This window comes from Hemitrygon akajei, chromosome 31, assembly GCF_048418815.1.
Source record: "Hemitrygon akajei chromosome 31, sHemAka1.3, whole genome shotgun sequence".
Classification (NCBI taxonomy): Eukaryota; Metazoa; Chordata; class Chondrichthyes; order Myliobatiformes; family Dasyatidae; genus Hemitrygon; species Hemitrygon akajei.
Genome location: NC_133154.1, coordinates 3,376,748 through 3,389,999, shown reverse-complemented (window position 1 = coordinate 3,389,999; position 13,252 = coordinate 3,376,748). Strand labels below are relative to the sequence as shown.

At 46.1% G+C, this 13,252-nt stretch overlaps 1 protein-coding gene across 1 annotated transcript in view; it reads left to right on the top strand.

Annotated features, from left to right (window-relative positions):
* LOC140719443 (perforin-1-like) overlaps positions 1-6,799 on the top strand; it is a 42,975-nt gene extending 36,176 nt beyond the window's left edge. The window contains exon 2 of the mRNA XM_073034116.1: positions 4,105-6,799. Within this exon, the coding sequence (XP_072890217.1) occupies positions 4,150-5,874 (1,725 nt within the window). The 5' untranslated portion in view covers positions 4,105-4,149 and the 3' untranslated portion in view covers positions 5,875-6,799. The remainder of the gene's footprint in view (positions 1-4,104) is intronic.
* Positions 6,800-13,252: the final 6,453 nt, after the last annotated feature.

The window sequence follows — 13,252 nt, the reverse complement described above, 5'->3', positions numbered from 1 at the left end:
TCGTTCCCAACCTCTCCTTCCCTCTTATCCCTCTCATTCTATCTCTCCCACCCTCACTCTCCCTATCCTCCTCCCTCCCTCTCCCTCTCCCTTCCTCATTATTTGCATTCCAATCCGTCCTTCAGCCTTTACCATTTCCTCTGTGTGATGGGGACAGTGAGAGAACTACCGTTAGACAATTGTACATTCACAGAGATGTCCCACACTGGAACAAGGCCTTCCACACAACTCATCCAAACCGACCAATCTCCCTTGTTGAGCTTATCCTGTTTGCCTGCGTTAGCTCCCATATCCCTGTAAACGCTATCTATCCATCACGGTCTAAATGCCTCCTAAACATCGTAATTGTAGCTGCCTCGACCACTTGTACTGTCCTGCCGTGATTTAACTTTCCAAATTCACCTCGAAATTGTCTGACTTAAATTTCATCTGCCATTCCTTTGACAGACAGTCTGAAATAAGGACACACCAGTAGAGCCATTACATCTTTGCTCCATCCTGTTATAACCTTACACCAACCTTCTTTACTGCCCACCACACCACCCATTTTTGTGTCAACCACTAATTTATTAATCATGCACCTCCATTCTCATCCAAGCTGATTGTACAAATGACAAGCAACACTGACCCCTGACCCCCAGAGCACACCACTGACCACAGGCCTCTGATCCTTCCATCTCCCATTTTAGATCCAAGTAGCTCGCTCACCCTAGTTCCCATGTGATCACACCTTCCCAAGCATACAATGAACCATCACCCTCTGCGAATATGTGGTTCCTCTGCAGACAGAGTTAAGTGCACTAAGTTCCTGGGAGTTCACATCACAGGTGACCTCACCTGGTTCCTTCATATCACCTCCCTGAACAAGAAGGCTCTCCAGCACCTCCACTTCCTAAGAAAACTGAGGCAAGAAAGGCTCCCTCTCCCCTCCACCTCCCCATCTTAACTGAATTTTACAGGAGCACCATCCTGACAAGCTGCCTCTCCATCTGGTATGGGAACAGCAGAGCATCGGACCGGAAGTTCCTACAAAGGGCTATGAGAACGGCCGAGAGGATCATAGAGGTCTCCCGAACACTCAAGGGGGACATTTATCAGGAGAGCTGTGTACACAGGGCCCTTAGTATTATCAACGATCCCACCCATCCATCCAGCATCCTCTTTGACTTTCTACCATCAGGCAGGAGACTCTGATGCATAAAGACAACAACGGTCAGGATGTGAAACAGTTTCTTCTCTCAGGCCATTAGGCTTCTGAACTCCTGAATTCTGAACAGAATACAACTGTTGCATTGTATTCGAAGTGTCACTGGTTAATCTGTTTCACACCTTACAATATTTGATATTAATGCACTTCAGCTTGTTATTATGTGTGATTCATCTGTAGATTTTATTCTTACCTTCATAAGTTAGCGTTTTATGTGTACTACTGTGCTTCACTTTCTAGTTCAAGTAAATATCTCATTTCTATATACATTATATGGTTACATATCTTATATACATGTATATAGTTAACTGACAATAAATTTGACTTGACTGGGACTGCACATGACTTGGTAAACCCGTCCACCACTCTGCCATCATCAGTTCTCTTGGCCATCTCTTTTAAACACTAAGACTAATTGATGAGACCTGTGCAAAGCCATGCTGACTTTCCCAAATCAGTCCTTGCCTTTCCAACTGCAGGTAGACTCCTGTCTCTCAACCCCTGATGCCAGGCTCACCCACCTATCCCTGCAGACTTTCTCAAACAAAATCACAACATTAGCCCCTTTCAGTCTGTCCTTCCCTCAACTGGGACGAAGGAAAATTCAATTTCCTCCCTTGCTTCCTACAGTCTCTTAGGATGCACTTGGTCCGATCCCAGGTATTGATTCACCTTTATATGTTTCAAGACACCCAACATCTCCCCCTCCCTTCCTAATATCAATATCGTTTCAGCACTGTTCTCTTCCCTGAACTCACTGCCTTCCAGGAGTATCCCCACAGTAAACACTGACAAGAGAATTCACATCAGACCTCAAGTATTTATGAAGTGTCCATTAAGATCACTTGACAACAGACTTATTTGCAGTTCATGGAATGAAAGAGTCTGTGGCAGCGTGCAGGGGAAAATGGTTTAGTAATGGGAAACGGAGAGCGGTGGCAAAAGATTGAAGTTCGGACTGGAGGGCGATGGGCAGTGGAGTTCCCTGGGTCAGACTCTGGTCCGGTGCTTTGTTAATAAAGTCATTGTTAATCAGCACAGAAACAGGTCCTTTGGCCAAAGTTGTCCTTGGTCCCATTCTACATTTAGTCCATATCTTTCTCAGCCTTTCCTACCCACATCCATATACTTATCCAAATGCCTTTTAAGTGCTATTATTGTACCTGCCTCAACCACGTTCTCTGGCAGCCATATACATACAACCCTCCGGAATAAAGTCCAATCTGGCTGAACCAGTCCCTATAACTCAGGCCCTCCAGTCCTGACAACCACCTCATTCATCTTCTTAAAGTTCAAAGTTCAAACCAAATTTTATTATCAAAGTACAGTTATGTCACCATAGACAATCCTGAGACTCATTTTCTTGTAGACATACTCAGCAGATCTATAGAATAGTAACTCTAAGAAGATCAATGAAAGATCAACCAGAGTGCAAAAGACAACAAACTGTGCAAATGCAAATATAAATAAATAGCAATAAACAACGAGAACATGAGATAATGAGTTAAAGAGACCTTGAAGTGAGATCATTGGTTGTGGGAACATCTCAATGGATAGGCAAGTGAGGGTAGTCATCCCCTTTTGTTCAAGAGCCTGATGGTTGAGGGGTAGTAACTGTTCTTAAAGCTGGTGGTGCGAGTCCTGAGGCCCTTGTTCCTTCTACATGTCCTTTCTTTGTTTCGTGACTATCTGGACAATACTAATTTCAGAGTTGTATATGGATACATGCTTTGATAATAAATGAACCTTTGAGAGGAGCAGCGAGAGACAGCGAGCCTGTGGGATGTCGAACTGATGGGATGGACTGTAGTTTTTGATGAGCTCTTGATCTTGGTCTCTTTGGGGGCTTGCATGGTGGGCAATGGAGGGCAGGCCCTCTCCGCTGGAACAAGTGGGAGGAGGTGAGAGGCTGGAGGGTTGATCCTTTTGCTGCTGCTGTGCATGGGAGGGGGAACGGGGGCTTTGGGGTTCTAATATTTCCCTGTCCTTAATTCTTTGGGGTTTTTCTTCTGTTTCATGGGTGTCTGTGCAGAGTAGGAATTTCAGGTTGTATACATTCTCAGATATTGAATCAAACCTTTCGATGAAGAACCCATGGAAGCGAGATCGTTCGTTGTGGGAACATTTCAAAGTTGTGACACGTGAAGTTGAATGAAGTTATCCCCTTTTATTCAAGAGGGTTAGCAACTGTTCTTGAACCTGGTGGTGTGAGTCCTAAGGCTCTTCTCTGTATTATTACCAGTTTAATGACGTTTTTCCTAAAACAGGGCAAATAAAACTGTTTAATGCTGAGTAATGTGAAGAATGGTGGGAAGAATGAGATTAGGAAATCAAAAGAATAGAAGGACAAGAGAAGCAAGGACAGAGCGATCTGGGGGTACAGGTCAAAATTTCCACCCAACATGGTGGAAAAGTGATCTGAAATCTTGGACCACCAGACAAGGAGGGAGGTTTGGCTTTGTAGAGGGTCCGGGAGAGATGTACCTGAGTCACTCCAGTCAACAGGGAGAGAGAGTGCAGGAGCTGGGGGAGTCTACAAGGAGATCCTACACAGGTTGACCCATCAGCAGAAAGGTCTCACGTGGGGCTTTATTGTGTCTTCTTTTACCTTTGACCAAAACCATCCCTGAGCAAGACCAGATCACAAAATGTCGGTTGTGGGACATTCACAAAATGGTTGCCACCATTCCTCCCATCACATAGGAAGGGCAAACACAATGTTCTTGACTCATTCTAGTTCAAATACTTTTCTTATTTTAACTCCTTCAGGTTCAACAGAGGGACCCTCTATGAAGGGGTAAGTCATGGGAGGGTCCCTTTCTGATGGCACGGATGGTGGGAGGGGTGAATGTGTGATGCTATCCATTGGTGAACCCCATCTCCCATTCTCATTACAGATTGACCGCCCTCCATTGATCGAGGGAAGACCTGTCAACATTGCGATGGATGCTGGGAAGGGATGGAAAATGGGAACGTTGCTCTGGGCTCTCCTGTTCCTGGGGGGTGTGGGGGCTATCTGCCAGATAGGCAGGTCCAGACAATGCCGCCGTGCGTCCCCAGTACCAGGGAGCAGTCTGGCTGGGGAGGGTTTTGATGTGGTAACGTTGGACCGCAAGGGGGCGTACGTGGTGGACGTGGAGAGCTGGAGTCATCCAGGGGGGGCCTGCAAGCTCTGCAGGAATACTCTGATGGGGGGTAGATGGCAGCATCTCCCCCTGGCCGTGGTGGATTGGCGAGCCCAACGTAGATGCCACCGGTCTGTAAAAAGCAGGCTTTTCCACTCAGCCTCTGACTTCAGCAGTTCGGTCAGCTCCAGTGTGGATAAAAGCTGGAGTGTTGGCCTGGGGATATCCAAATACTCAGTGTCATCTGGTGTAACAGTGGCTGGCTCCAAATCTCGGGCCATGTCCTTTGCCAACCGTAAAGCCCAATCAGACAACTACAGCTTTTCCAGCCAGAAGTTCCATTGCCGCCTTTACCGTTACCGTCTGAGGAACCCACCCCCTCTGGCATCTGAGTTCTCCAACCAGCTCAAACAAATCACCAACAGCTCCTATGCGGGAGCCCGGCACCAGTATCGCCAAATAGTGCAGACTTTTGGGACACATTACATCCGATCAGTGGAGGTGGGTGGTTCCTACCAGGACGTGACGGCCATCCGCACCGGTAAGGCCGTTTCTCAGGGCTTCACTGCTACTCAGGTGGAGAACTGCCTCAATGTGGAGGCTAGTGTTAGCGTGTTAGGATTTGGCCATACATCAGCTCAAGCAGATTACTGCAAGAAGCAGGCCTCGTCCCATAGCCATGCCCACAGCTTCCACCAGGCCTTCAGCGAGAGGCTGACAGAAGTCTCAGGAGGCCATAGTACTGGGCACACAGACATCCTCTTCTCCAATCCTCGGGCCTTCACCAGCTGGCTGAACAGTCTGACGGCCTCTCCAGGCATCATACACTACCGGCTGGCCCCCCTCCATTTCCTGCTGCCCAGAACCAACATTCGCCGGGCACATCTGAGGCGCTACCTCAGAGAATACATTTTGGCCAACGCCATGAAACGGGACTGCTCCAGAACCACCTGCCTTGCTCCTGGGAGCAAAAGCCGCTCCGATCGCTGTTCCTGCCGATATCCAGAGAACTCCTTGATGGACCGTCAGCCCTGTGCCAGGCAGAACGGTGTGGGGCACCTGGTTGTCACTGTAATTAGTGGCTACGGTCTCTGGGGCGACTATCTCTCTGGCACTGATGGTTTTGTGGTGGTCTATTATGGTAGCGCCAAAGGTCGGACCAGGGTGGTGAACAACAACAACTACCCTACCTGGAACGCCAGACTGGACCTGGGGTATGTGGTTGCCCGCAGCTACAAGAAACTCATTGTGCAGGTCTATGATCAAGATCTCTTCTGGAATGAGCATCTGGGGACCTGCAAGGTGCGTCTGATCGCTGGTGTGACCTATCACACCTGCCACCTTAAGCATGGCAAGGTCAGCTACCGAATATCCTTCAAATGTGGCCACCACTTGCAGGGTCGCACCTACCGCCAGTATGCCCCGAGTGCAGGGGCCCATGAGTTCACCGGGCTCCTGTGGACCAACCAGTCCTTCCACTTGTCTGACTCCCCCACCGCCCTTTCCTCAGGGAATGCCCTCCTCAAAGTTATCTACCCCTGACCTTTGACCTCTCACCAACCTCACTCCCAGGCCCAATGCTGCTTCCTATTGCCACAGTACTGCTATCATACCACCCCTCCCCTCTTTGCCCAGATATTTGCCCTCTATTCTCCATGACCCTGTACCCATCATCCTCGGTGTCTCATCAGTCCCATTGCCCTGACCTTTCCCCTCTCACCCCCTCTGGCCCCAAGGAACAATTCTCTCCAGGACTTCTTCCTCACATCCATGCCCATGATCCTCCATTACCAAGGTCACATTGTCTTCAGTCCAATCTCCCGACCTTTGCACTATCACCCTTAATAGTCCAGGTCACAATATCTCACACTCACACCAGTCTCAGCCTCTGAGAGAGAGACCCCACATATCACTCACACCTCACCAATTCCTCAGATTCTCTGGGCACTAGGAATTCCCAGTGGGAATGGGATCCCGGCTTGCCTGACTGCACCAAGCTTTCAGGCACTGGTGTTTGAGGGTACAGGGTGGGAAGGCTATTGAGGATACAACCTCTCTGCATCTGTCATATTGCCACTGTATCACCCCAGCAGAAACCCCTCACCCCAACAAAGACCTGTATTGGAGGGAAGGTGCCCCAACCAGCTTGTCAAATCGCAGGCAGCTTAATGGCTTGAGCGTAACGTCATTTACAGATCCACTTGGCCCGTGCAGGAGGTGACTGAGAGCAGGCTCCATTTCCCATAATCCTGTTGCTGACAGAGGACCAACTGGAGAGTCTCCAGCTGACCTGTGTCCCAGGACGGGTGGCATGTCAAACCAGGACCATCATCACAGGAACATCGTACACCTCCCTGTGCACGAGAAGCTTTGCAAAGCGATGCTTTGGAGACAGAAGAGATTGTCTGATTGCCTCTTGCCTTCTTTGTACAACTTGTGTTTTTGCAATAAACATCACTGAGCATCATTTAGCGTTTGGGTGTGAATGGTTACCATGGTGATGTGGGATGTGGAGTTTCGGGGTGGTGAGGACAGGAACGTGGGATAGGGAGGGGGAGGTGAGGAAGGGTATTGTCCCCAGTGGGGTTTGATGGGAGGAACACGGGAGATTGGAGAAGCAGGAATCGGCAGGGACAGAGATCAGCATCACAACACGCACCACGGAGACCGTCCAGGAGAGACACCGTCTTTACCAGGGGTCTGTGAGTGGGAGAGATTTACTCTTTAAAAGCGATCTGAGATGATAAAGAGAATCCCTCTCTGATGGGAGACGGTCACTTTCCACCAACCATTCCTGCTCTTCACCTCAGATCTCCACCTTTACAAGTTCACATTTTCCTCTCTATTTCCCTCTCCACTTCTCCCTCTCCCCGCCTCTCCTTCTTCTCTCTCCCTCCCCTCTCCCTCACCCCTCTGTCTCCTCTTCTCCCTCTCCCTCTCCTCCCCTCTTCATCTCCCCCTCTCCCCCCTTCCCTGTTCCCCTCCCCTTGTTCCTCTCCCTCTCCCTCTCCCCCTCTCCCTCTCCCTGGTCACAAACAGATCATAATGATACACAAGTCACAATTCCTATGCGGCCTGTCATTCCTGTCACCACCTGTACAACCACACTGAAAGGCCACACAGAGTTGGTGTTTGAGATAACGGGCGATTTATTCAAAAGCTGGTGTGCACCAGGAGACCAGTCAAAGCTCATCGACTGAGCATGAATTTGGTATGGCTTTTACACCCCTGAAAAACTACATTTTGATAACAGAATGCTGGCTACAGAGAGACTAAGTGTCTAAGTCCTGATTACAGAATAAATTAGAGGCATAGAGTCATAGAAAAGTACAGCATAGAATCAGGCCATTCAGCCCATCTTGTCTGTGTCGAAATCATTTAAACTGCCATCACCCATCGACCTACACCGGGACCAGAGCCCTCCATACCCCTCCCATCCACGTACCTATCCAAACCTCCCTTAAACGTTGAAATCAATCTCACATGCACCACTTGCGCTGGCAGCTCGTTCCACACTCTCACGTCCCTCTGAGTGAAGAAATTTCCCCTCATGTTTTCCTTAAACTTTTCATCTTTCAACATTAACCTATGATCCCCTATTTTGGTGTTATAAATTGGAGAAGTGGGCTGAGTAACTTTTGGTACCGAGGGAACAGTAGAATCCATGTTTTAAGTTGTTGGTCTGTGATCAACATAGTTCTGTTAATGTTTGTGCAGGGACGATAAAGTGTGAGCTTCAATTCATTGAGAGTTGTGTCATGAATTGCCAAACCTAGACCAGTTGAAGATTGGTCAACAAACTCTTGCTCTGTTCCTTCCCTCCACTGTTGGTTGCAGCTACCTTCTCCCTATCTTTCCGTCCCGATGCAGGGTCTCTGCCTAAAGCTTGAATGGCAGGTCCCTTTCTGAGTGAGATGGGGCTGCCTCCAGTTCGGCTACTCCCTTCCGCCGGGGAAAAAGCCCTCCAGCTGCCCAATGACCATAGGGAGAAACAGATGGAACCACAACATGGAAGGGCAAAATAAAGACTGAGGGGAGATTTTTTTTTGGTAATTTTTTTTATTGAAGTTCATCAAACATTTCCATAAGATGTATTTTAGACATTGTACATATATATCATATAATCATATATATCACAAAATCTCCACAAAGTATTTATCTGGGGTATACACCTATAGAAACGAGTGGAAAGAAAAAACAAGCAAAAGGAAAGAACTATGTACAAGAAGGGAGTGATTTTTTTTTAACAACAGATTCATTGATTTGTGAGAATAAAATCAGGCCTATGAGGCATTATGTAGTTAAACCATTTTTCCCAGTATGAATCATATTGCTCCAGCTTATGATTAACAGATGCTATTTAAATGGATTTTTGCATCTGTATTTACTGAAGAGGCGGACACAGAGTTTACAGAACTGAGACAAAACACTAGTGGGGTCATGGATCACATACAGAATACAGAGGAGGAGGTGCTTATTGTTTTGAGGTAAATGAGGGTGGATAAATCTCCAGGACCTGGCCAGGTTTCCCTCAGACCATGTGGGAAGCAAGTGCAGAAATTACAGGGGACTTAGAAGAGGTTTTTAAAGCATCATTAGTTAGGGGTGAGATACCACAGGCTTAGAGGATAGATAATGGTGTTTCATTGATTAAGAAAGGTTGTGAGAATAAGACACAAAGTTGTAAGTGTTACATCAGCAGTGCACAAGTTATTGGAAGGTATTCTGATACCAGTGCAGTACAGTAGCGTAGTGGTTAGCACAGCAGTTTGCTCTACCAGAGAAGGTTCAATTCCCGCTGCCGTCTGTAAGAAGTTCTGGCCATGACTGTGTGGGTCCCTCTGGGTGCTCCAGTTTCCTCCCACAGTCCAAAGACTTACCAGTAAGTAGGTTAATTGGGTGTAATTGGGTGGTGCAGATTCAATGGGCTGGCCATTAGCAAGCCCTGTTTTCCAGCCTGGACTTCAGGGTCCCATCATCAGTTAGTCTGGTGCTTGTTAAGCTTAAAGCTTAAAAGTTGAGAAGTCAAAGTCCGGTGGCTGAAGCTAAAATCAGACGTATCAGTATCACAGTGGAGTGAAGGGAATTACCGAGGCATGAGAGAGGAGTTGCCCTCGGTTAGACCATCAGACACACAGTAGGAGCAGAATTAGGCCTTTCAGCCCATCAAGTCTGTGCAATGGCCAATTTATTACCCCTCTCAACCTTGTTCTCCTGCCATCTCGCCCTTACTAATCAAAAACCTATCAACCTCTGCTTTAAAAATACCCAGAGGCATGGCCTCCACAGCTGTCTGTGGCAAAGAATTCTACAAATTCACCATTTTCTGGCTAAAAACAATACCTCCTTATCACTGTTGTAAAGAGATGTCCATCAATTCTGCCCTCTGATCCTAGACTCTCCCACTGGAGAAAACATCTTCTCCACATCCACTCTGTCTAAGCCTTTCAATATTCGATAGGTTTCAATGAGATCTCCTCTCATTATTCTAAACTCCAACAAGTACAAGCCCAGAGGCAACAAACGTTCCTCATACATTAACCCTTTCATTCCCAGAAACATTCTAAACAACCTCCTTTGGACTCTCTCCAATGCATGTTTTCAAATAAGGAGCCCAAAAATGCTCACAATACTTCAAGTATGATCTGATCAATGTCTTATAAAGGCTCAGCATTACATACTGCTTTTATATTCTCGTTCTCTCAAAATGAATGCTAACTTCGCATTTGCCTTCCTTACCACAGACTCAATCTGAAAGTTCACTTTTAGGGAATTCTACGTGAGAACTCCCAAATCCCTTTGCACCTCAAATTTACAAACACATCCCCGTTTAGAAAAAATGCCTTTACTCCTTCCAGCTCTTTCTAACTCTCCTTCGACCTCTTGACTTTCTTTCTACCGCTCGCTTTTTCTTTCTTACTGTCTTTCCCTCTGTCATTCTTTTTGTCTGTCACTTTCTGTCTCTTCCTCTCCCTTTCTCTCCCTTTCTGTCACTCTCTCTTTTTTTCTAGTTTGCTCTCTCTAATTCTCTCTCTGTCTCTCTCTCTCTCTCTCTCTCTCTCTCTCCCTCGCACTTTCTGGCTGACTCCCATTTCCCCTCAGTTTTTCTCCCTCTTTCTTTCTTTCAGCCTCTCTATGTTTCCGTCACTCTCCCTTTCTCTCTCTCTTTCCCTTTGCCTCTATTTCTATTCTTCTATCTCTCTCTTTTTGTGTCTCTCACTCTTTTTATTGGCTCTCTGCCTCTGTCCATCCATCTAACATTTCTTTCTCTTTCTCTGTTTCTCTCTTCCTAGCTGTTGGTCTCTCTCTTTGTCTCTCCCTCCCTTTACTTTTTCTTCCTCTCCCTCTCTCTCTCTCTCTCTCTCTCTCTCTCTCTCTCTCACTCACTGACTTTCTCCACTTCACATTTTATGTCTTTCTCACTCTCTGTTTTTGGCCCTCTCTCTTTATGTATATCTCTTCCTTTCTGTCTCTTCATCTCTCTCTTTATGTCTCTCTCTTTCCCTCTCTCATTCTCTCAGTCTTTCTGGCTCACTCTCTCTTCATCTCTTTCTGTCTCTCTGATTAAACGTAGAGCATAGAACACAGCCACTACAGCACAGAAACAGGCCACTCGGCAAACAACCTGACAAACAGTTATCCACCACTTCTATCTGGCATCTCTCACCCAGCCACTGTTGAATCCATTTTACTACTTCAATATTAATACCTAATGATTGAACCTTCCTAACTAACCTTCCTTGTGGAACCTTGTCAAAGGCCTTACTGAAGTCCATATAGACTACATCCACTGCTTTGCCCTCGTCAACTTTCCTCGTAACCTCTTCAAAAAATTCAATGATTTGTCAAACATGACCTTCCACACACAAATCCATGTTGACTGTTCCTAATCAGACCCTGTCTATCCAGATAATTATATATACCATCTCTAAGAATACTTTTCATTAACTTACCCATCACTGAAGTCAAACTGACAGACCTATAATTGCTAAGTTTACTCTTAGAACCCTTTTTAAACAATGGAACCACATGAGCAATATGCCAATCCTCCGTCACCATCCCCATATCTAATGACATTTGAAACATTTCTGTCAGAGCACCTGCTATTTCTACACTAACTTCCCTCAAGTTCCTAGGGAATATCCCGTCAGGATCTGGAGATTTATCCACTTTTATATTCCTTAAAAGCGCCAGTACTTCCTCCTCCTTAATCGTCATAGTTTCCATAACTTCCCTACTTGTTTCCCTTACCTTACACAATTCAATATCCTTCTCCTTAGTGAATACCGAAGAAAAGAAATTGTTCAAAATCTCCCCCATCTCTTTCGGCTCCACACATAGCTGTCCACTCTGATTCTCTAAGGGACCAATTTTATCCCTCACTATCCTTTTGCTATTAATATAACTGTAGAAACCCTTTGGATTTATTTTGACCTTACTTGCCAAAGCAACCTCATATCTTCTTTTAGCTTTTCTAATTTCTTTCTTAAGATTCTTCTTACACCCTTTATATTCCTCGAGCACCTCATTTACTCCATGCTGCCTATATCTATTGTAGATCTCTCTCTTTTTCCGAACCAAGTTTCCAATATCCCTTGAAAACCATGGATCTCTCAAACTTTTAACCTTTCCTTTCAACCTAACAGGAACATAAAGATTCTGTACTCTCAAATGTTCACCTTTAAATGACCTCCATTTTTCTATTACATCCTTCCCATAAAACAAATTGTCCCAATCCTCTCCTTCTAAATCCTTTCGCATCACCTCAGAATTAGCCTTTCTCCAATCAAAAATCTCGACCCTGGGTCCAGTCCTATCCTTTTCCATAACTATATTGAAACTAATGGCATTGTGATCAATGGACCCGAAGTGCTCCCCAACACATACCTCCGTCATCTGACCTATTTCATTCCCTGACAGAAGATCCAACACTGCCCCTTCTCTAGTTGGTACCTCTATGTATTGCTGCAAAAAACTATCCTGCACACATTTTACAAACTCCAAACCATCCATCCCTTTTACAGTATGGGCTTCCCAGTCTATGTGTGGAAAATTAAAATCTCCCACAATCACAACCCTGTGCTTACTACAAATATCTGCTATCTCTTTGCAAATTTGCTCCTCCAATTCTCGCTCCCCATTAGGTGGTCTATAATACACCCCTATATGTGTTACTACACCTTTCCCATTCCTCAATTCCACCCAAGTAACTTCCCTAGATGGGCCCTCTACTCTATCCTGCCAGAGCACCGCTGTAAGGTGTCCGCAGGGGTCGGTGTTGGGACCCCAACTCTTTACAATCTATATTAATGATTTGGAGAAAGGGACTCAGTGCAACGTATCGAAGTTTGCTGATGACACAAAGATGGGAGGGAGTGTAATGAGTGCGGAGGACATTGAAACCCTGCAGGGGGACATAGATAGGCTGAGTGATTGGGCAGACATTTGGCAGATGAAATATAATACTGACAAGTGTGAGGTCTTGCACTTTCGCAGGAAAAATAATAGAGCAAGTTATTATCTAAATGGAGAGAAACTGTAAAGTGCTTCTGTGCAAAGGGATCTGGGGGTCCTGGTGCATGAAACACAAAAAGTTAGTATGCAAGTGCAGCAGGTGGTCAAGAAGGCCAATGGAATGCTGGCTTTTATTGCTAGGGGGATGGAGTATAAGAACAGGGAGGTCTTACTGCAGTTGTACCGGGTATTGGTGAGACCACACCTGGAGTACTGCGTGCAGTTCTGGTGTCCATATTTAAGAAAGGACATACTGGCTCTCGAGGCAGTGCAGAGAAGGTTCACTGGGTTAATTCCGGGGATGGGTGGGTTGATGTATGATGAGAGGTTGAGTAGATTGGGACTCTACTCATTGGAGTTCCAAAGAATGAGAGGCGATCTTATTGAAACGTATAAGATTGTGAAG